General features: G+C 38.7%; 1 protein-coding gene across 1 annotated transcript in view; it reads left to right on the top strand.

Annotated features, from left to right (window-relative positions):
- GABRB1 (gamma-aminobutyric acid type A receptor subunit beta1) overlaps nt 1-23,618 on the top strand; it is a 400,458-nt gene that overhangs the window by 129,900 nt on the left and 246,940 nt on the right. The window contains exon 4 of the mRNA XM_004268298.4: nt 2,508-2,728. Within this exon, the coding sequence (XP_004268346.1) occupies nt 2,508-2,728 (221 nt within the window). The remainder of the gene's footprint in view (nt 1-2,507; nt 2,729-23,618) is intronic.

Raw genomic sequence — 23,618 nt, 5'->3', positions numbered from 1 at the left:
GCACTAGCCCCCTTCAGGCTGTGTTCACGCCGCCAACCCCAGTCCTCTCCCTGTGCTCTGACCGAAGCCCGAGCCTCAGCTCCCAGCCCCGCCCGCCCCGGCGGGTGAGCAGCGAAGCCTCTCATGCTGGTGAGTGCCGGTCGGCACCGGTCCTCTGTGTGGGAATCTCTCCGCTTTGCCCTCCTCACCCCTGTTGCTGTGCTCTCCTCCGTGGCCTCGAAGCTCCCCCGCCTCAGCCACCTGCAGTCTCCGCCCGCGAAGGGGCTTCTAGTGTTTGGAAACCTTTCCTCCTTCACGGCTCCTTCCCACTGGTGCAGGTCCTGTCCCTATTCTTTTGTCTCTGTTTATTCTTTTTACTTTTGCCCCACCCAGGTACGTGGGGGGGTTTCTTGCCTTTTGGGCGGTCTGAGGTCTTCTGCCAGCGTTCAGTAGGTGTTCTGTAGGAGTTGTTCCACGTGTAGATGTATTTCTGATGTATCTTGTGGAGGAAGGTGATCTCCGCGTCCTACTCTTCCGCCATCTTCCTCCAAGACTCTCATTTGTATTTTATAATAAGTTTTTACTCATCACACATTAAAACTTTGTTGAGGAGAATGAGGAGTAAGGATTTTGCCTCATGGTCTCATTGTGAGGAAATCCTCTGTAGCGCTCACGAGAGTTGGAGGCTAATGTGTATTGAGCGTGAGTAGTGAAACATGTAACCCATTGCTGATTGTGCTGAGCTAGTCATTCATTTTCTTACATTGTCTGAATTACAAACAAGACCCCAACAACAAGACTTACAAGACAGACAGTTGCTTACTTTCATGGTTACCAGGGTCCTTCTTCCTGCAGGTTCTTTTATAAACATCTCTTTAAAAGTGGAAATGCTTATGAAAACGAATACGTACACTCCAAATAATTTGGAAGTATGATATTAATCTTTAAATAGCAACAATTTTTGAAGATAATATATTTGTTTAGCATGTTAGTTTCTAAAGTACTTGCACCATGATTCTCCCAAGTAATGCTTTCAATAAGCTAGTAAAATGCTATTTTTATTTTAGAAATGAGACATCTGACATATAAGGGGTTAAGTTAGTTGCTCATGGTTACATAGCTCTACATGTGGTAGATTTTGGAATGGAGGTGTTTTAGAATCTAAGTCCCAGAATCTGTTCAATTCATTGTCCTCCATAAAGGTATTGATGTAAAGAGCTTGAAGAGGATGCAAATGCAGGTGTTAGCAGTTGAGAAGAGAATTGTGTATAACCCTGTGGGTTCTCTTTTTCTGTTAAATGAAGGTAAGGTGGAAGGAGGTTTCAGACCTATAAAAAGGATATTGTATGATTAGTAGCGAAGAGCAAATGTCCTTGTCATTGAACAAGAAAGAATGGCTTTGAATTATTGCAAGATTATTTCTGAGTAAACAGTGTGAGCATTCTTGAATATAGTGGTTAAAGGACATTGGAACTCATTATCCAGAACAAATATTGTCTTATCATTTAAGATATTTCAGAAATTCATAAATATCCATATAGGTATCTAGATGAAGTGCAATTTGCCCAGATGTAAGACATGATCGGAGCCAATGCTTCCCAAACAGTGGTATATATAACAATGGCAGTACACAGAGTTGTGAAGGAATTATGACATGTTTTCTTAATTGTTGCTAAAGCATCCAGCTAAAGCTGTTGACAGATAAATATCGTTTAAAAGAAAAAGTGAACTTTCTGTTTTTATAATATTGGGACCACATCTTAAGTCTTTATGATTTTACTGCTACCTCTTATTCTTTTAATGGACAATTACACTTTGTATTAATAGAGTTCTTTAAAAACATACAACTAAAGCTCTAAGATAATCTTCACCATTCCTCTCCTGTGAGCTTGACACATTTATTGAGCCCAAATCTTCCTGTCTCCCACTGCCAGGGGAAACCTGGGCAGAAAGAAAAGTGCAAAGGTATGTCCTTAGTGTAACCTTTTACAGGAGATGGGGAAACAAACTCGAGTACAAACCCATCTCTGAACTCAAACCAATTCCTGAATCAAGCAGTACTATAAATACAATATCCAGAAGTAGATTTTTGTGAACATGAATCTACAGGTACAACTTCCCTTTACAGCCTTCCCCATGATATCATTACCTTAACATCAAACCTTAAAATTCAATTAAATGGATTTACTCTATATTGGTGCAAATGCTTCTGTATGCATTCAATTATTGCACTAGTACTTCTAACCTATCGGTTGCCCTATACTTGGAGGTGCAAATTTCAATATATTCAAATATAACCTTGTAGGGGAGGTTGGTGAGTCAACCTAGCACAGGGAGATCAGCTCAGTGCTTTGTGACCACAGAATGGTGAGTCTCTAGGTATCCGCAGTACCACATGCTATCACATTCTTACCAAAAAGGCTTTTAGATGGTGATGATGATGATGATGATGTTGATGATGATGATGATGATGATGATGATGGTGGTGATGATGGTAAAATTCTTTGTTCGGTTTCCTTTTTTTGCAGGATTATACACTCACCATGTATTTCCAGCAGTCTTGGAAAGACAAAAGGCTTTCTTATTCTGGAATCCCACTAAACCTCACGCTAGACAACAGGGTAGCTGACCAACTCTGGGTACCAGACACCTACTTTCTGAATGACAAGAAATCATTTGTGCATGGGGTTACAGTGAAAAATCGAATGATCCGACTGCATCCTGATGGAACAGTTCTCTACGGACTCCGGTAAGCAGCTTTGTGTTGCATGTTTTACTGTTGTTGTTCACGTTGTTGTTTAATTTTTACTCTTGGAAATGGACAGAGGGGGAGAAAGGCAAGTAGGTGAATATATAGACTCTTTAATCTTTATAATAACATTATATTAAAGTTCAGAAAATCTCTTTAGAACAATTCGAGCTAAATCTAGACAACTTTGTCCATCAAAGGAAAGTGAATTTTTTGCCGTGATCCTCAAATAATAAACATAGTAATAAGAATATGTGTTTTTGTTAGACAGATTTCACATCCAGCTTATTCTAGAAGTTAAATTTTTTTTAGCCAATTGTTTGATTATCTTCGGTCCACCCAGACTCAATTATAATGTGTTCTAGGTATTCTCTATAGCTACTTAATTATGAAATGGAATTGAGAAACAACATTTTGAAGAAATAGGAAAATATTTTGTGGTGACTTTTAGAAGATGCAAAGTGATTTTATTCCCTTAAATCTCTTACGTTTTCATTTTTATTTTCATGTATGTGATCCACATTAAATTAATTTTTGTGTTTCTTATGAGGTAGGGATTGAGGTTCATTTTTTTCCATATGGCTTTACAGTTATTCTAGTACTGTTTATTGAAAAGACTTTGCTTTTCCCTTCAGATAGTGTTGGTACCTTTGACTGAATAATTGTGGGTCTATTTCTAGGATTTATTTTGTTCCACTGTTCTTTTGGTCCGTCCTTAGACAGTATCACACTATTTAATTAGCATAGCTATTTGTTAAGTTATGAAGTCCCATAATGTAAGTCCTTCAACTTTATACTGACTGTTTAAAAATTGCTTTGGAAATTCTAGGTTCTTTGCATCTCCCTATAACTTTTAGGATCAACTTGTTGATTTCTACCCAAAAAAGTCTGCTGGGCTTATAATTAAGTGCATTGAATCTATAGATCAGTTTGGGGAGAATTGACAATTTAAAATTATCAGGTTTTCTAACCATGAATATATCTTTATATGTTTATGTTACCTTTAATTTCTATCAACAATGTTGTGCACCACAGAGTGTTTTGTTTCATTTATTTTTTTTAAAGAATCAAGTGTAAAAGAGGTATTATACACTTATAGAGGTCTGTTACTAACACTCAGGTAGTTAAGGGTTGATTAAAACTTTTAGGCTACAGTTCAAATCAGCTACCAGTTTTACGAAAGAAATATTTGAATTGTAACATGTTATTGTAGGATGTGTAGAGTGGTGGTTCTTTAACCTTTGTTAATCTTTGTGATCCCTTTGAGAAGCTGATGAAATTTTCCTATTATTTTAGAGTATTCATAAGTGCCCTAAAATCCTTTATATGGCATCAATGCCAAGCTAAAACTGTGGTTAAGGGCCAACCGTCTAGAATTAATGTGTGTCCAATATCCGAAAACAAAATGCAAGTGAAAAGAATTTATCTATGATAAAACTTTTTTTTTAAACATCTTTAATGGAGTATAATTGCTTAACGTTGTTGCATTAGTTATCTGGATATAACAAAATGAATCAGCTATATGCATACGTATAGCCCCATATCCCCTCCCTCTTGTGTCTCCCTCCCACCTATCCTGTCCCACCCTCTAGGTGGTCACAAAGCACTGAGCTGATCTCCCTGTGCTAGGCAGAAGCTTCCCACTAGCTATCTAGTCTACAATTGGTAGTGTATATATGTCCATGCCACTCTCTCACTTTTTCCCAGCTTACCCTTCCCCCTCCCCATGTGTTCAAGTCCATTCTCTACATCTGCGTCGTTATTCCTGTCCTGCCCCTAGGTTCTTCAGAACCTTTTTTTTTGTAGATTCCATATATATGTGTTAGCATACGGTATTTGTGTTTCTCTTTCTGACTGACTTCACTCTGTATGACACACTCAAGGTCCATCCACCTCACTACAAATAACTCAACTTCGTTTCTTTTCATGGCTGAGTAATATTCCATTGTATATATGTGCCACGTCTTCTTTATCCATTCATCTGTTGACTGACGCTTAGGTTGCTTCCATGTCCTGGCTATTGTAAAAAGAACTGCAGTGAACATTGTGGTACATGACTCTTTTAGAATTATGGTTTTCTCAAGATATATACCCAGTAGTGGGATTGCTGTGTCGTATGGTAGCTCTATTTTTAGTTTTTTAAGGAACCCCCATACTGTTCTCCACAGTGGCTGTATCAATTTACATTCCCAACAACAGTGCAAGAAGGTTCCCTTTTCTCCACACCCTCTCCAGCATTTATTCTTTGTAGATGCTTTGATGATGGCCATTCTGATGGGTGTGAGGTGATACCTCATTGTAGTTTTGATGTTCATTTCTCTACTGATTAGTGATGTTGAGCATCCTTTCATGTGTTTGTTGGCAATCTATATATCTTCTTTGGAGAAATGTTTATTTAGGTCCTCTGCCCATTTTTGGGTTGGGTTGTTTGTTTTTTTGATATTGAGCTGCATGAGCTGCTTGTATACTTTGGAGATTAATCCATTGTCACTTGCTTCACTTGCAAATATTTTCTCCCATTCTGAGGGCTGCCTTTTCATCTTGTTTATGGTTTCCTTTGTTGTGCCAAAGCTTTTAAGTTTCACTAGGTCCCATTTGTTTATTTTTGTTTTTATTTCCATTTCTCTAGGAGGTGGGTCAAAAAGGATTTGCTGTGATTTATGTCATTTATGTTTTCCTCTAAGAGTTTTATAGTGTCTGAACTTACATTTAGGTCTTTAATCCATTTTGAGTTTATTTTTGTGTATGGTGTTAGGGAGTGTTCTAATTTCATTCTTTTATAAGTAGCTGTCAAGTTTTCCCAGCACCACTTATTGAAGAGGCTGTCTTTTCTCCATTGTATATTCTTGCCTCCTTTATCAAAGATAAGGTGGCCATATGTGTGTGGGTTTATCTCTGGGCTTTCTTTCCTCTTCCATTGGTCTATATTTCTGTTTTTATGCCAGTACCATACTGTGTTGATTACTGTAGTTTTGTAGTATAGTCTGAAGTCATGGAGCGTGATTCATCCAGCTCCGTTTTTCTTTCTCAAGATTGCTTTGGTTATTTGGGGTTTTTGTGTTTCCATACAAATTGTGAAATGTTTTGTTCTACTTCTGTGAAAAATGCCCTTGGTAGTTTGATAGGGATTTCATTGAATCTGTAGATTGCTTTGGGTAGTATAGTCATTTTCACAATGTTGATTCTTCCAATCCAAGAACATGGTATATCTCTCCATCTGTCTGTATCATCTTTAAATTCTTTCATCAGTGTCTTACAGTTTTCTGCATACCGGCCTTTTGTCTCCTTAGGTAGGTTTATTCCTAGGTATTTTATCCTTTTTGTTGCAGTGGTGAATGGGAGTGTTTCCTTAATTTCACTTTCAGATTTTTCATCATTAGTGTATAGGAATGCAAGAGATTTCTGTGCATTAATTTTGTATCCTGCTACTTTACCAAATTCATTGATTAGCTCTTGTAGTTTTCTGGTAGCATCTATAGGATTCTCTATGCATAGTATCATGTCATCTGCAAACAGTGACAGTTTACTTCTTCTTTTCTGATTTGGATTCCTTTTATTTCTTTTTATTCTGATTGCTGTGGCTAAAACTTCCAAACTATGTTGAATAATAGTGGCGAGAGTGGGAAACCTTGTCTTGCTCTTGATCTTAGTGGAAATGGTTTCAGTTTTTCATCAACTCAATCTCATCATTGAGAACGATGTTGGCTATGGATTTGTCTTACATGGCCTTTATTATGTTGACATAAGTTCTCACTACGCCTACTTTCTGGAGGGTTTTTTCCATAAATGGGTGTTGAATTTTGTCTCAAGACTTTTCTGCATCTATTGAGATTATCATATGTTTTTTATCCTTCAGTTTGTTAATATGGTGTATCACATTGATTGATTTGCGTATATTGAAGAATTCTTGAATCCTGGGATAAACACCACTTGATGATGGTGAATGATCCTTTTAATGTGCTGTTGGATTATGTTTGCTAGTATTCTATTGAGGATTTTTGCATCAATGTTCATCAGTGATATTGGCCTGTAGTTTTCTTTTTTTGTGACATCTTTGTCTGGTTTTGGTATCAGGGTGATGGTGGCCTCCTAGAATGAGTTTGGGAGTGTTCCTCCCTCTGCTATATTTTGGAAGAGTTTGAGAATGATAGGTATTAGCTCTTCTCTAAATGTTTGTTAGAATTTGCCTGTGAAGCCATCTGGTCCCGGTCTTTTGTTTGTTAGAAGATTTTTAATCACAGTCTCAATTTCAGTGCTTGTGATTGGTCTGTTTATATTTTCTATTTCTTCCTGGTTCAGTCTCGGAAGGTTGTGCTTTTCTAAGAATTTGTCCATTTCTTCCAGGTTGTCCATTTTATTGACATATAGCTGCTTGTAGTCATCTCTCATGATCCTTTGCATTTCTGCAGTGTCATTTGTTACTTCTCCTTTTTCATTTCGAATTCTGTTGATTTGAGTCTTCTCCCTTTATTAATTGTTTTGATGAGCCTGGCTAATGGTATATTAATTTTGTTTATCTTCTCTAAGAACCAGCTTTTAGTTTTATTGAGCTTTACTATTGTTTCCTTCATTTTTTTTCACTTATTTCTGATCTGATCCTTATGGTTTCTTTCCTTCTGCTAACTTTAGGGTTTTTTGTTCTTCTTTGTCTAATTGCTTTAGGTGTAAGGATAGGTTGTTTATTTGAGATGTTTCTTGTTTCTTGAGGTAGGATTGTATTGCTATAAACTTCCCTCTTAGAACTGCTTTTGCTGCATTCCATAGGTTTTGGGTCATTGTGTTTTCGTTGTCCTTTGTTTCTAGGTATTTTTTGATTTCCTCCTTGATTTCTTCAGTGATCTCTTAGTTATTTAGTAGTGTATTGTTTAGCCTCCATGTGTTTGTATTTTTTGCAGTTGTTTTCCCGTAACTGATATCTAGCCTCATAGCATTGCGTTTTGATAAAGATACTTGATATGATTACTATTTTCTTAAATTTACCAATGCTTGATTTGTGACCCAAGATATGGTCTATCCTGCTGGAGTATGTTCCATGAGCACTTGAGAAGAAAGTGTATTCTGTTGTTTCGGGGTGGAATGTCCTATAAATATGAATTAAGTCCATCTTGTTTAATGTGTCATTTAAAGCTTGTGTTTCCTTATTAATTTTCATTTTGGTTGATCTGTCCATTGGAGAAATTGGGGTGTTAAAGTCCCCTAATATTATTGTGTTACTGTCAATTTCCCCTTTATGTTTGTTAGCATTTGCCTTATGTATTGAGGTGCTGCTATGTTGGGTGCATAAATATTTACAGTTGTTATATCTTCTTCTTGGATTGATCCCTTGATCATTTTTTAGTGTCCTTTATTGTCTCTTATAATAGTCTTTATTATAAAGTCTATTTTATCTGATATGAGAATTGCTACTCCAGCTTTCTTTTGATTTCCAGTTGCATGCAATATCTCTTTCCCTCCCCTCACTTTCAGTCTGTATGTGTCCCTAGGTCTTAAGTGGGTCTCTTTTAGACAGCATATATACAGGTCTTGTTTTTATATTCATTCAGCCAATCTATGTCTTTTGGTTGGAGCATTTAATCCATTTACATTTAAGGTAATTATCAAAATGTATGTTCCTATTACCATTTTCTTAATTGTTTTGGGTTTGCTTTTGTAGGTTTTTTCCCTCTCTTGTGTTTCATGCTTAGAGAAGTTTCTTTAGCATTTGTTGTAACGCTGGTTTGGTGGTGCTGAATTCTCTTACCTTTTGCTTGTCTGTTAAGCTTTTAATTTCTCTGTCAAATCTGAATGAGATCCTTGCTGGGTAGAGTAATCTTGGTTGTAGGTTTTTCCCTTTCATTACTTTAAATTTGTCCTGCCACTCCCTTCTGGCTTGCAGAGTTTCTGCTGAAAATCAGCTGTTAACCTTATGGGGATTCCCTTGTATGTTATTTGTTGCTTTTCCCTTGCTGCTTTTAATATGTTTTCTTTGTGTTTAATTTTTGATAGTTTTATTAATATGTGTCTTGGTATGTTTCTCTTTGGGTTTACCCTGTTTGGAACTCTCTGCTCTTCCTGGACTTGATCGACTGTTTCCTTTCCCGTGTTAAGGATGTTTTCGACTAACATCTCTTCAAATATTTTCTCAGACCCTTTCTTTTTCTCTTCTTCTTCTGGAAACCCTATAATTCAAATGTTGGTGCATTTAATATTATCCCAGAAGTCTCTGAGACTGTCCTCAATTCTTTTCATTCTTTTTTCTTTATTCTGCTCTGTGGTAGTCATTTCCACTATTATATCTTCTAGGTCACTTATACGTTCTTCTGCCTCAGGTATTCTGCTATTGATTCCTTCTAGAGAATTTTTAATTTCATTTATTTTGTTGTTCATCGTTGTTTGTTTGCTCTTTAGTTCTTCTAGGTCCTTAGTAAACGTTTCTTCTATTTTCTCCGTTCTATTTCCAAGATTTTGGATCATCTTTACTATCATTACTTTAAATTCTTTTTCAGGTAGACTGCCTATTTCCTCTTCATTTGTTTGGTCTGGTGGGTTTTAACTTTGCTCCTTCATCTGTTGCATATTTCTCTGTCTTCTCATTTTGCTTAACTTACTGTGTTTGTGGTCTCCTTTTTCACACGCTGCAGGTTCATAGTTCCCGCTGTTTATGGTGTTTGCCCCCATGGGGTAAGGTTGGTTCAGTGAGCTGTGTAGGCTTCCTGGTGGAGGGGACTGGTGCCTGTGTTCTAGTGGGTGTGTCTGGATCTTGTCTTTCTGGTGGGAAGGACCGTGTCCGGTGGTGTGTTTTGGGGTATCTGTGAACTTACTATGATTTTAGGCAGCCTCTCTGCTAAAGGGTGGGGTTGTGTTCCTGTCTTGCTAATTGTTTGGCCTGGGGTGTCCAGCACTGGATCTTGCTGGTTGTTGAGTGGAGCTGGGTCTTAGTGTTGAGACAGAGATCTCTGGGAGAGCTCTTGCCAATTGATATTATGTGGGGCCAGGAGGTCTCTGGTGATCCAATGTCCTGAACTCGGCTCTCCCACCCCAGAGGCTCAGGCCTGACAGCCAGCCGGAGCACCAAGACTCTGTCAGCCACATGGCTCAGAAGAAAAGGGAGAAAAAAAAAAGAAAGAAAGAAAAATAAAATAATATAAAATAAAATAACGTCATTAGAATAAAAAGTTTTAAGAAATTATTAAAATAAAAAATTTTTTAAAGTAATAAAAAAATAGAAGTGAGCAACGAAACCAAGAAACAAATCTACCAATGATAACAAGCACTAAAAACTGAACTAAGATAAACATGAAAATCAGAAACTGGTCAGTTGCATACAGCAAATCCCAAGTCTACAGTTGCTCCTAAAGTCCACAGCCTCAATTTTGGAATGATCGTTGCCTATTCAGGTGTTCCACAGATGCAGGGTACATCAAGTTGATTGTGGAGATTTATTCTGCTGTTCCTGAGGCTGCACGGAGAAATTTCCCTTTCTCTTCTTTGTTCGCACAGTTCCTGGGGTCCAACTTTGGATTTGGCCCTGCCTCTGCATGTAGGTCACCCTCTGGCATCTGTTCTTTGCCCAGTCAAGAGGGGGTTAAAGGAGTGGCTGATTAGGGAGCTCTGGTTCACTCAGTCCGGGAGGGATGGATGGGTGCAGAATGCAGGGCAAGCCTGCGGGGTAGAGGCCAGCGTGATGTTGCAACAGCCTGAGGCATGCCATGTGTTCTCCCGGGGACATTGTCCCTGGATCATGGGACCCTGGCAATGGCGGGCTGCACAGACTCCCAGGAGGGGAGGTGTGAATAGTGACCTGTGCTTGCACACAGGCTTCTTGGTGGCTGCAGTAGCAGCCTTAACATTTCATGTCCGTCTCTGGTGCCCGCGCTGATGGCTGTGGCTTGCGCCCATCTCTGGAGCTCGTTTAGGTGGTGCTCTGAATCCCCTCTCCTCACACACCCCGAAACAATGGTCTCTTGCCTCTTAGGCAGTTCCAGACTTTTTCCCAGACTCCCTCCCGACTAGCTGTGGTACACTAGCCCCCTTCAGGCTGTGTTCACCCATCCAACCCCAGTCCTCTCCCTGGGATCTGACTTCTGAATCCTGAGCCTCAGCTCCCATCCCCCATCCACCCTGGTGGTGAGCAGACAAGCCTCTCAGGCTGTTGAGTGCTGGTCGGCACCGATCCTCTGTGCGGGAATCTCTGCGCTTTGCCCTCCGCACCCCTGTTGCTGTGCTCTCCTCCACGGCTCCGAAGCGCCCACCTCTGCCACCCGCAGTCTCCGCCTGCGAAGGGGCTTCCTAGTGTGTGGAAACCTTTCCCCCTTCACAGCTCCCTCCCACTGGTGCAGGTTCCATCCCTATTCTTTTGTCTCTGTTTTTCGTTTTTTCTTTTGCCCTACCCCGGTACGTGGGGAGTTTCTTGCCTTTTGGGAGGTCTGAGGTCTTCTGCCAGCGTTCAGTAGGTGTTCTGTAGGAGTTGTTCCACATGTAGATGTATTTTTGATGTATTTGTGGGGAGGAAGGTGATCTCCACGTCTTACTCCTCTGCCATCTTGAAGGTCCTCCCTGTGATATAAGTTTTGAATTTATACTAATGGTTGGCTATTTAGTTGATAGCTTTGGTCTTCATTTGCACAGTAAAATAGCTTCAGTTGATGCTGGCAAAATGATCTTTGGAATTTTCCCACTCTTTCAGTACCCCAGGAGCTGTCAACTCTAGTTAAAAATCTCTGACCTAAAATCTTCTCAGAAAAATGGTGAAATAAACTAACAAGTCCCTTGAGTGTATTGATATTTCTACAGATGAAATCTACTCATCCAAGAGCAGTGGTGGTAATTAGTGATGGTTCATACAATGGAAATCAGTTGTAATTTTTCTATTACCTATGTAGCTTCTATCACATATAACTAAGGTATAAAGTGATGAATTATCCTTCTGAAGTTTTCTAAGAGAATAATTCTGTGACCCAACTTAGCAGGCCTATCGACTACATGTATATTCACTGTATGTGATTACTCAAAAGTGTATAAAAAATTGTTTTGTTAAAAAAAAAAAGACACCTCGACTTTTTGCAAGCAAGAATGTGGGTTGCATTCTCAGTTTATAGAGTCTCACTTCAGGCATTTTCTGAATTATTGGCAGCCTCTACCAATGGCAACGATGCAAAGGAAGAAAAATATCTGAGAACGATGAATTTGAATACACCTCATTTTAAAATGAGAAAACTGAGGCATAAAAGGGGGAGGGGCCTGATCTAAGGGCACAACAAATGATAGAATTAGGACTAAAATCCAGGTTTCCTGATTCCCATACCTGTGCTTTTCTCACCCCACTGTCTTTCAGATGAATTTAAAGTCAATACCTTCTTCCAAGTTGCATAGCATTGCTTTCTCCTTTTTGGAGCCAACCCAGGCCTTTGTAGCTAGGATCCCGCCAACAGATCTCTCCAAGAAAAACACAAATGCTTCATCTATTATTGGACTCTGATCTGTTTCTGGCATTGGCTTTTTTCATAAGAGCCTCACACCAGTCTGATATCTCTCCCCTCCTTCCCATATTCCTATCTCCTCCCTCACAGATTTGGTTTTCTTTACCCTAGAGGTTATAAATATCCTGGAGAAACCATGAGGTATAACAACTGGTATGATAACTGGAGTCAGAGGACCAAAGTTGGGCTCAAACTCTATACCATTTTCTGATTGCTTGACCTTAAATAAGTTATATAAATTTACTGATCCTTAGTTTTATCATGTGCAACAATGGACTAAGGAAGTTCTAGTGAAATAATGAATATGTTAATACATATAAATTCTAAGTTATATTTTTGTAAAGTTGTTGTGCCTGATATTGCCTTACTAGGTACTGGAAAAGTTGTGTGCTGAGGGTGGTTCTCTAACTCCCAGGTGTGTCAGTGACCAAAACAGAGATACAGCTGTCCAATTAAGAAAACATTCACTGAGTGCCAGTATGTACAATACACCCACTCTTCTGGCCCTGGGAATAATTCTCCAGAAGCCTGGTAGAAATTTATCATTGTGGCAGAGTGGAAGCACCTGGGACTTTGAGTCAAAGAGACATGTGGCCTGACTAGTTTGTGCCCTACAGTAAGCTATTTCCTCTCTCTTGGCTTTAGATTACTCAGCCTTAAAGAGAAAGGAATTAGACAAAATCATCCCTAAATTCTCTGTCAAATCTAAATTTCAGTGCTTCTATGATCCTATATTATGGCTGTTCATTTTCATTCCTCTGATATAACATTTTCTAGGCTTAGAAAGGACAATCTGTACTTTTCTCTTTGTAGTTGTCTTTTCAGGAATAACCACCATATATCACTTCCTAAACACAGGAACTAGAAAATCCTTATAGTATAACATAGGTGTTGACATATTTATGGCTGTACTTATTGTAGACAAGGGATCAGGAGAATGAAACTTCCTGCCTCATCCATAAGTCCAGATATAGTCATCATGAAATGATACCATGCATTAATGGGTTGTTTTTAGCAATTATGGGGTCAATGGGATTTTCTGAACGTACCTGAAAGCCTCTTTAACTAGGAACTCCATAATCATAAGACCATATCAATAAATTGAATCAAATTTTGCTATATTCAAACTCAATATGAAATGTTATAATCTAGTTTATATAAAGGCACAAGAATAGAGTTAGCTGTTTGCTATTTTTGTGAACTATGTCAAATCATATTTTATACCGCAGAGATGGCACATGGTTGTGTAAACACTCTAAAATGACAGAGTGGTGTCTGATGGGGGTCTGGTGCTTCTAGAAGAGCCAGGGTACTGTGCAACAGGCATTCAGTACATAGAAGAAACTACATCCCATTGTGCTTCTTACTCTCAGATTTCCGTTGCTGCGACAAAATGTGTCACACCAAGGAATAACCCTGCAATCATGATTACTTCCTATTCCACTTTGCCAGGGATCTAAATAAAGGATGGATGTCTGAGATGTGCTGTAAGATGTGGCAGGAGATGGGACTTACATCCATGGTACACGAGCCCTCCACCCTGCTCCTCTCAAGGCATATAATGTCACTTTCTTTCTTACTCAAAAGTGGAGACTAAATATCAACTCCCTCAATGTCACAGTTCAAATACTTAAAATTCTTCTGTCTTTCCTCCCTTCCTTCCATTTAACTCTGAGGAAGATTTTCTCTTCTTTCTAAGGCTAATCTTGTCATATACACATTTATCTTATTGCTGGATGCCCTTCAGAATTTGCTCCTCTTTTTAATTAAATCTTCAGTCTTTCCTCTGCTGGCTCCTTCTCTTTGATTTTCTCTTCAAGCACCAGTCCTCATAATAGCTTTGGTTTCCTCTGCTTCCTCACCACCCATTTACTCCTTAGGCTCCAAAAACATGGCTCCCAGCCATGCTCCTTTCCTAAAACAGCTCTGTCAAAATTTACCAGAGCCATTGCTGGTTCTGTTTATAGTCTTGACTTCTCCGAACGATTTTTTTAAATTAATTAATTAATTAATTTATTTTATTTTATTTTTGGCTGCGTTGGGTCTTCATTGTTGCACACGGGCTTTCTCTAGTTGGGGCGAGCAGGGGCTACTCTTCGTTGCGGTGCACAGGCTTCTCATTGCGGTGGCTTCTCTTATTGTGGAGCACAGGCTCTAGGCACATGGGCTTCAGTAGTTGTGGCTCACGGGCTCAGTAGTTGTGGCTTGTGGGCCCTAGAGCTCAGGCTCAGTATTTGTGGTGCATGGGCTTAGCTGTTCCACGGCATGTGGGATCTTTCTGGACCAGGGATCAAACCCAAGTCCCCTGCATTGGCAGGCAGACTCCTAACCACTGCATGGGAGGCATATTCTTAACCACTGCACCACCAGGGAAGTCCCTCTCTGAATGATTTGAGAGTGATTATTGACTTTGACTGTAGGATTTCCAAGATTCAGCACAAGTTTTTCATTATTCTTGTTCTCTCTTTTTGTTGTTCTATCACTGTTTCTTCTTTTGCCTCTAATTGTGAACTAGAGGGGTTCCTTGAATTTTGAACAACTCATTGAATTTAACAGATCAAATATCTAGAATATGAAATCACTGAGCTCAGAAAAATATTTGTAATCACTTACTGAGCATCTGTATGTGGATGCTTGCCCTGCCCGTTATTCCTGACATAATCCCTATTTCATATTATCTGTTTTTCCTAAAACCAGCTCTTCCTCTTTACACAGCTGCTAACAAAAGTCATCATCCTCCCAGTCAGTAAGCATAAACTTGTAGGCATCTTTGACTCTATATCTCTTTTGTCCCAAGATGCAATCTGTTGCTTCTACTCCACTCTATCTCGACCATCTCCGTTCCCAAGCTACTTCCATCACCTCAATTAACATCACCACTATTGGTCACTTCCTGGCCAGCTTCCTATCTTAATTTTACTTGTTCTCATCACTGTCATAGTATTCTTTCTATAGTGCATCATATCAATCACACACACACACACACACACACACACACACACACACACACACACACCCCTAACAATGCCTCTATAGTCCCCATAAAATTAAGTTTTCCTTCTCCTGTATGAAATCTGAGACCCTCTGCATATGACCAAAATGTCTTTCAAACATTTCCTTCCTCCATGAAGCCTAAACTTTTATGAAACCATTTACTTATTTCTCTAAACAAACCTAGGGCATTTCAAATTCAAATATGTCCCAAATTTGCCAAGATCATATTTATACCAAAAAACTGTTAGTTGTTATCTGAAATTCACATTTAACTGGGCATCCTGTATTTCATCTGGCAACCCTCCAGCCCTGCTAAAATTCCCTCCCTTCTCTATCCCCTGACAGTGTCCCCACTTCACCACTTTCTCCCATCTCTCTTCTTTTCTTAAAAGCCTCTCTCAAATCCCACTTTCTCCATGAGGACTTTTACAGTATTCCCAACCAGATAAAAACTCATTCTCATTTGATACCTTACTTCATTTTAATCTCCTAAAGGCCCATGAGACTTGTAACTCTCTTAAGATGTTTTATCTTTCTGTGTCTTGGAATTATTTTCCTGTGATGCAAACAAGATTGTATATTTGTTGAAAATATGAACTGTATTTCTTTCACCTTTGTATACACTTTCTCAAACCAAATAAATGTTTGAAAAATTGAAATGAAAATTTGTAAGATGCAGTCACCTGACTCATGATAGTTGTCAGCTGCAACATTTCGTATATCTAAATGATGGCTTTTAACCAGAGATCCATTATCACTATTAATGACCAGATGTGTTCTGCCTCTTGTCCAAACATGATCCAGCTGGCTGAAAACACTGATTGTCTCTGAGGCTTAGCCCTGTGGGTGCTGAAAGACTGTGTTTATCTTTCCTTAAAAATGGCAGGCATGGAACAACCTAATTCTGTGAAGACATGTAGTGGTATATTTAACCTCCTTTAACTGTTCTTCCTTTTGCCTTCCTCTCCTAACCCTTGCCTTGGCTTTTCTTTCAAACTTCCACAATATTATTTTCCTGCATCTCTTACCAAAGGTGAGGCCAGGGCCAGTTGGTTTTGCAGGGCTACATGAGAATGGGGAATGGAATGGGTAGTGTAAGGAAAAGGCTTCCAGCTCAGTACTGGCTCACATTGGGATTCCATAGGTGTGTTGCAGAGTGTGTATGTGGGATTGTGTACACACACCGTAAGCACATACAGAGTAAGATGTACCTCTCACATCATTCTAACTAATATTGATAGCAATTGTATCAGGAATTCAACCAATACCCAAGTATATAAATAATTGAAATTATACTATACACCAAGCACTATGCTAAGTGATCTACCTATATTGTCATATTTAATCGTTACCACAACACTATGAACTTTGTACTGTTATTATGCTAATTTGACAGATACCAACACTAGGAGAGCTAAAGTAATTTTTCTTGTCTCATAATTTATTATTAACTTTTTAAAAGCAGGTCCAAACAGGTACACACATTGCATTTGGCTGGTAAAGTTATCTGAAATTTCTTTTACTCTAAATGTTTCCTTTTCCTTTATTTTCCCCCTAGAACTTTTTTTTCTTAGGAAACCATGCTGTTTTTTGTGATTACATCCATTTGTTGTAAATGTGTTCTTTTATGCCCCATATTTGAGACTTAAACAGATTTGAATTATTTTGTTGTGCTTTGGTGAGTGTGCTTCATAAACCAGTTGTATTATGTACTTTTATCTAGAGACCCAAAATGCCTGCCTGTCTCTGTTTTTGTGATGTGAACATTGATATGCTGATTTAGGCATTGACAACCTGACCTATACATTATAATAATTCCATTAATTTTTATGTAACAGTATTTGTTTGCTAGGGCTCCTGTAACAAAATCGGTGACTTAACAGAAATTTATTGTCTCACAGTTTTGGAGTCAGCAAGGTTGGTTCCTATCAAGGGCTGTGAAGGAAGGAGCTATTCCAGGCCCCTCTCCTTGGCATATAGATGACCGATTTCTCCCTGTGTCACCTTCCTTCCAGGTGTATCTGTGTGTCCCTTTTTCATAAGGCCACCAGTCATATTGGATTAGGGTTTACCCTAATGATCTCACATTAATTTGATTATCTCCATACAGACCCTATCTCAAATAAGGTCACATTCTGAGGTACTAAAGGTTAGGATTTCGACATGAATTTAGGGGGACACAATTCAGCCCAAATAGTAACAATTATAGCAGCCACTGATAATCTTTGCCTAAACTTATTTAGAGTTTACATAATGACAATATTCTATCAATCTTTCCTTATTTATTAACTAGATTATTCTCTAAAGAATTTTCCCTCACCAAATGTTAATCTGGAGGTCAAGTTAGGACAGTAAAGGCAGGATAAATGCTTGACTGTTTCCTTTTATTTAGTAGTTTTCAAAACAACAAGTTGTTTCTCTAGAACCCCCCAAATATGACCACTGAGGTTTGCCATTTTGTTATTTTTTGTGTGTTTAGCATTATGAAGTCACAGGTTATAACAGGTATGTCTGTTTCAGTCCACTGCAGCTATTGTTATTTTTGATCTTGTTTGTCTTATCTTTGGCCAGTGGCAGACCCTTTAAATTGACACCTGAGTTCTTTCAACATGACCTCAATAGTCGCTGATAGCATCCTTGCCTTCTGACGCATCAACTTGTAAATTCTCTGTCCTAGAGGAGGATAAAATACATCATGAGTTCATATTGATATTTCTAACTCAAATTTAGAATTGCAGGGCTTTTATTCAACTTCTTTGATTTTACACTTTGTTTCTTTCCTCTTCATTGAAAACATTGATTCTTCATGTATTAACGTGACTATTTATTCACTTTGTCCTGTCATGTGTAATATATATGTATATATGTGTGTATGTATGTATATATCTAATAGTATACATAATAGTTTTTAAATAAAAATACCAACATTATTGTTACTGTCCTGTGTTAAGCCATTTTTTCCCTGCAGATCATTTCTAGGAAGACAGTTGTCCAAGTAAGAGGCTTTTGTTGCTTACCATTGTAGAAATGAAAATAATTAGGGAGGGCACACAGCATAAATGGGAATAGCTCTGCCAAGTGTGTGCGCTTTATGAAATGTGCACAACTTTGTCAGGTTCTCTAACACATACCAATGACTCCAAATCCCAAAGAGACGCTTCTAAGCTTTAGGTTTCAGAAGTGAATCAAATGTTTACCAGAAACTTGTGGCCTGATGGGGATTTTGAGAACTCCCTTACTGTATTTGCTTACCTAGCTCCACTCTGAATTGATTTTTTGGATGTTCTTGACACTGCCTGACCATGGGTTGTGCATGAGAATAAAATCAATGGTTACATTTATTGAATATAAAAGAAAAACAGAGTTTCCCACTATTCCTTGGAGGATTATTGCCTTGTTCTTCATGATAAAGCCAAGTAAAAAGTAGAGGCAATTATCTCCATAGTACAGATCCAACAAAACCCCACCATTATTGATTTTTAAAGCAGTTTGGGGCCCCTCAATGTTTCATATTAGCTTTCTATATTGATTGTACACCCTGAAAAAAAGACTGCTCTTTCTTACAGACTTTCTGTGTAGAGGCAGTTATGATTACATTCAAGAGTCCTGGGCAGATCACACAGGGTTTACTGTGAGACAGGCTGGGCAAAAAATATTGTTGAGTCGATTGCAGAGAATAAATATATGGGCAGATGCAGTGTTTGCAGAGGAGGACTGGCGGAAATTGATAAATGCATCCTGTTAAGAGAAACTTGTTACTTCAAATGGAAGAGAGAAAAAACAGGGCATGCATAAAGAATAGGTAGCTCACTTTATTAATAGACAGAATGCCGTGGGGACTCTTTTTTTTTTTTTTTGCGGTACGCGGGCCTCTCACTGCTGTGGCCTCTCCCGTTGTGGAGCACAGGCTCCGGACGCGCAGGCTCAGCGGCCATGGCTCACGGGCCCAGCGACTCCGCAGCATGTGGGATCTTCCCGGACCGGGGCACGAACCCGTGTCCCCTGCATCGGCAGGCGGACTCGCAACCACTGCGCCACCAGGGAAGCCCCTGGGGACTCTTTTTATAATTCCTGCCAAAGAGCACAGTATTGTTATTCCCCTCACACTTCTATTTCAGAGTTTCATCAGTGGAGTACAGAGAGATATTTAAAATGTTCTCCAGTGAACAGGTTGCTATTTTCCCTCTCAAAGTTTTTATTTTTAATGTTCTTTATTCATCTTTATATATATGAAAAACTTTATGATTCATTTATTTTTGTTAGGGTCTCCTTTTTCATAACTACAGTATTGTGACTAATTCAAATACTAAATGAGAAATTTAAATAACTATGCAGTTACGGTAGCTTTTGTGCGGTCATGTGCCCTGTGGATGGGTCATTATGATTAAACCTCCATAATTAAATTAATGTAGAAGATTAAGTAAAAACAGTGACCATAAATTAGCTACAAAAGAATTACATCTCCTCAAATTCTTAACTTGATTGAATCTCTTGTGGAATAATATCTGATGTGAACACTCAGGAAAGAAGGAAAAATGATAAAGCGCATGAAAGAAAGAATGAAGAAAAGAGGAGGAAAGAAAGGAAGAAAGGTAGGAAGGGAAGGAGGGAGGAAGGAAAGGGAGACAAAAAAAGGAAAACAAAACCAAATATCTTAGAAACATCTTATGAATTTTAGATCCTAGTTATAATATTACAAACAACACCACTTATTTGTGAAATGTTTAATCTTCTCTATGAATTCAATTTATTCCATTAAACCATCATTTCCAACTACAGTATTTTAGTACCACTTCCATGATTTTTGCCACAACCACATATCATCTAAAAACATTGAATCACTTTTTACTTAGGTACGTATGCATGTGTATATACATATATACATATATGTATATACATATATATTTTATTTTTAAAATTTTCTAATTATTTAGTATTCAGTTTTTATTTTATTTTATTATTTTTTATTTATTTTTGCCTGCGTTGGGTCTTTGTTGCTGCACGCCAGCTTTCTCTGGTTGCGGCGAGTGGGGGCTACCCTTTGTTGCAGTGCACTGGCTTCTCATTGAGGTGGTCTCTCTTGTGGAGCACGGGCTCTAGGTGCGTGGGCTTCAGTAGTTGTGACGGCTGGGCTCAGTAGTTGTGGCACACAGGCTTAGTTGCTCCATGGCATGTCGAATCTTTCCAGACCTGGGTTCGAACGCATGTCCCCTGCATTGGCAGGTGGATTCTTAACCACTGCACTACCAGGGAAGCCCTTAAAGAAAACTTTTATTACCTCTGTATGTAGACAACTATTTTTTAATAGACATTAAAATACATCTCAGGTAAGAATTTTATTATAATTTAAAAATGCTTATCCATGTTCCATCTACAATGATTTTTTCCTCATTTATAGAAATGAGGTAACAATATTAACCATCTTATGGAGTATTACTAATGTTAAATAAGTTGACCAGACAGCGGAAGCAAGAAGAACTACAATCCTGCAGCCTGTGGAACAAAAACCATATTCACAGAAAGATAGACAAAATGAAAAGGCAGAGGACTAGGTACCAGATGAAGGAACAAGATAAAACCCCAGAAAAACAACTAAGTGAAGTGGAGATAGGCAACCTTCCAGAAAAAGAATTCAGAATAATGATACTGAAGATGATCCAGGACCTCAGAAAAAGAATGGAGGCAAAGATCGAGAAGATTCAAGAAATGTTTAACAGGGCTTCCCTGGTGGCGCAGTGGTTGAGAGTCCGCCTGCCGATGCAGGGGACACGGGTTCGTGCCCCGGTCCGGGAGGATCCCACATGCCGTGGAGCGGCTGGGCCCGTGAGCCATGGCCGCTGGGCCTGCATGTCTGGAGCCTGTGTTCTGCAATGGGAGAGGCCACAACAGTGAGACGCCCACATACTGCAAAAAAAAAAAAAAAAAAGGTAAAAAAAACTGGGTGTAACACACACACATAACTAATTTTTCCTCTATTTCATTAAATAGCTATAAATGTATATTCCAAGTGAGAGTTGTAGAAAGCTTTTAGCTAAGGAAGCACACAAGTGAAATAATATTGTATCTCATTAATGGGATCAATTCAAGAGTCCAAACTTATTTGTATTTATCATACCCATTGTTTAGCTCAGATGATGTAATATTAATAGACCAGAGTAAGATAGAAGAACTATTCAACTTCTATCTGACTTCTATCCAGTCAGGTAAGAAGACTTACATTCCATCTGGAATGGTTAAAGTGAACATGATTTAGGAATTGTTAAAGAGAAGACAATTAGCAAATCATACAGAGTCATTTAGTTACTCATAGGAGTAGAAATCAGTGCACTGATAGATTTACTCATAGTTTGGATCTAGGTTATGAAAAAAATAGTCAGTGATGATTCTGTGGTTTTTGACCTAGGAACTGAAATAACAGAGTTGGAGGAACTGTAGACAAAATACTTCTGGGGAGAAGCTAAGCTCTGTTTGCAGGATGTTATATTTGAAATGCCTGTAGACATGCAAGTGAAGAGGTTGCTTGGCAGTTAGATGCAAAACTTGAGATCCAGGAGGAAGATCTGGATTCAGAGTCATTAGTATATAGATGGCCTTTAGAGTCATGTGTCTCGATGATATCACCAAGGGAATGAGCATAGAGGGAACAGAGATGAGACCCACTGTCAGGAAAAAGGAGAAGTCCCCCAAGAGTTAGAGCAAGGAAGAAAAGGAAAAATAGAAAAGAAAACTAAAAAGAAGCAGCCTGTGAAAGTAGGAAGGAAGCTGGGAAAGAATGGTTTCCTTGAAGCTGAATGAAGAGAGTGTTTTAAGAAGGTGAGAGTAATCAATTGTGTCAAGTGTTGCTAATCAGTCGAGTAACCTGAGGGTTATTGGTGACTGTCATGACCGAATTGGGAGCAATGGTAGAGGAAGCAGTCTAATTGGGATAGATTCAGGAGAGAAAGGGAAGAGTGGAACTGTAAACAATGGACGTATCAGTGTGCTGTTGAGAAAGATACATTTGAGAAGGGAAATTTGATAATTCAGGACAGAGAGTAAAGAGATCCTCAGGCAATGTCCTTAAATAGGCAAGAAGGTACAGCATCTACTGTAAAATTGGAAGCTTAGCTTTAGATGGGAACATGAACCGTTCATTCATTGTAGTAGGAGAGAAGGCAGAGTCTGTGGGTACAAACTCAATAGATAGATCCATGTGGTGGTTGCATATAATTACCGCAATAAGTTCTTAAGATAGGTGGTCCCATTTTCTCCCTTTTAAAATGGAGAAACTGAAGCCCCAACAAGTTAAATAACTTACTTAAGATTGTAGAGCTGGAAAGTAACTGAGACAAAATTTGAAGCCAAGCAAGCTAACTTCACGGCCTAAATGCTTAGCTACTATTCTAACAGAAATACAGGGTTCTGCACAAGGTGAGGTCTCATCTAGACTATTTTTCTCAGTCCCGGATAACTCACTTTGAGAACAATATTAACAATCCAGAGAAACACTACTAGGATGGCAAAGGGCTTGGAACTCTGTCCTTATGCAGATAATGAGCTTCTAAATAACACTCTGAAGATTATCACTCTTAGACCTTTTTATCTTTAAAACCACAGATGAGATGCCAATATAGTTGCTTGTGTTTTAAAATGTAAGACCACAGAAATTATGGTTTTAAATAATATTTGAAGAACAACAGGAGGAAAATGTAGAAGGAGCTAGGGAGGGATATCATTTTACCTAGGCTGAAACCAAGCCTAGATAGGGGAGAAATATGATAACACACCTGAAGTATTTGAAAATCTGCTATTTCAAAGAAAGCTTAGATTTACACTGTGTTGCTTCCAACAGAAGATCAAGGGCCAACATGTGAAACTTTCAAGGAACATATCAGTTCCATTTGCCTACTTTTGTGAACCTAATGTGAAAAAAGTTCACCATAAACATTTATCTTACATTCAAAAATGGAATTAATGCCTTGTTACTAGTATCTCTCCAAAAATAAGTAGGCTGGTGGAAAAAGAACTTGAGCTTTAGAATCAGAAGAACAATGCCACCATTTACTGATTGCATGCCTTAGGACCTGTTACCCAACCTCTCTGAACCTCTCAACTTCCTCATTTATAAAATGTCTGTAGTGGTACATCTTTCAGATTTGTGTATGAATGAATGTGTGTGAAGTGAGATGAACAGTGTTCTTTATTTATTTGCTTGTATTGTTTTGTTTCTCTCTTGTTCTTCTCTCACACCAGCCTCTCCATTACTAAAAATGTTTAGACAGAGGTTGGATGAGTACAAATACACGTCAAAGATGCTACAAATGGGATTCCAGCCCTGAGTATGAGGTTGATTAAGTGGATTATTAGGTTCATTATAGCTCCACATTACTATAGAGCTAAGGGAAACATTATTCATAGAGATTAAAAGCATGGATATTGAAGGCAGGCAGTCCTTGGAT

Source organism: Orcinus orca, chromosome 4, assembly GCF_937001465.1.
Source record: "Orcinus orca chromosome 4, mOrcOrc1.1, whole genome shotgun sequence".
Classification (NCBI taxonomy): domain Eukaryota; kingdom Metazoa; phylum Chordata; class Mammalia; order Artiodactyla; family Delphinidae; genus Orcinus; species Orcinus orca.
The sequence above is the reverse complement of the archived record's forward strand: the minus strand, read 5'-3'. Positions and strand labels throughout refer to the sequence as shown.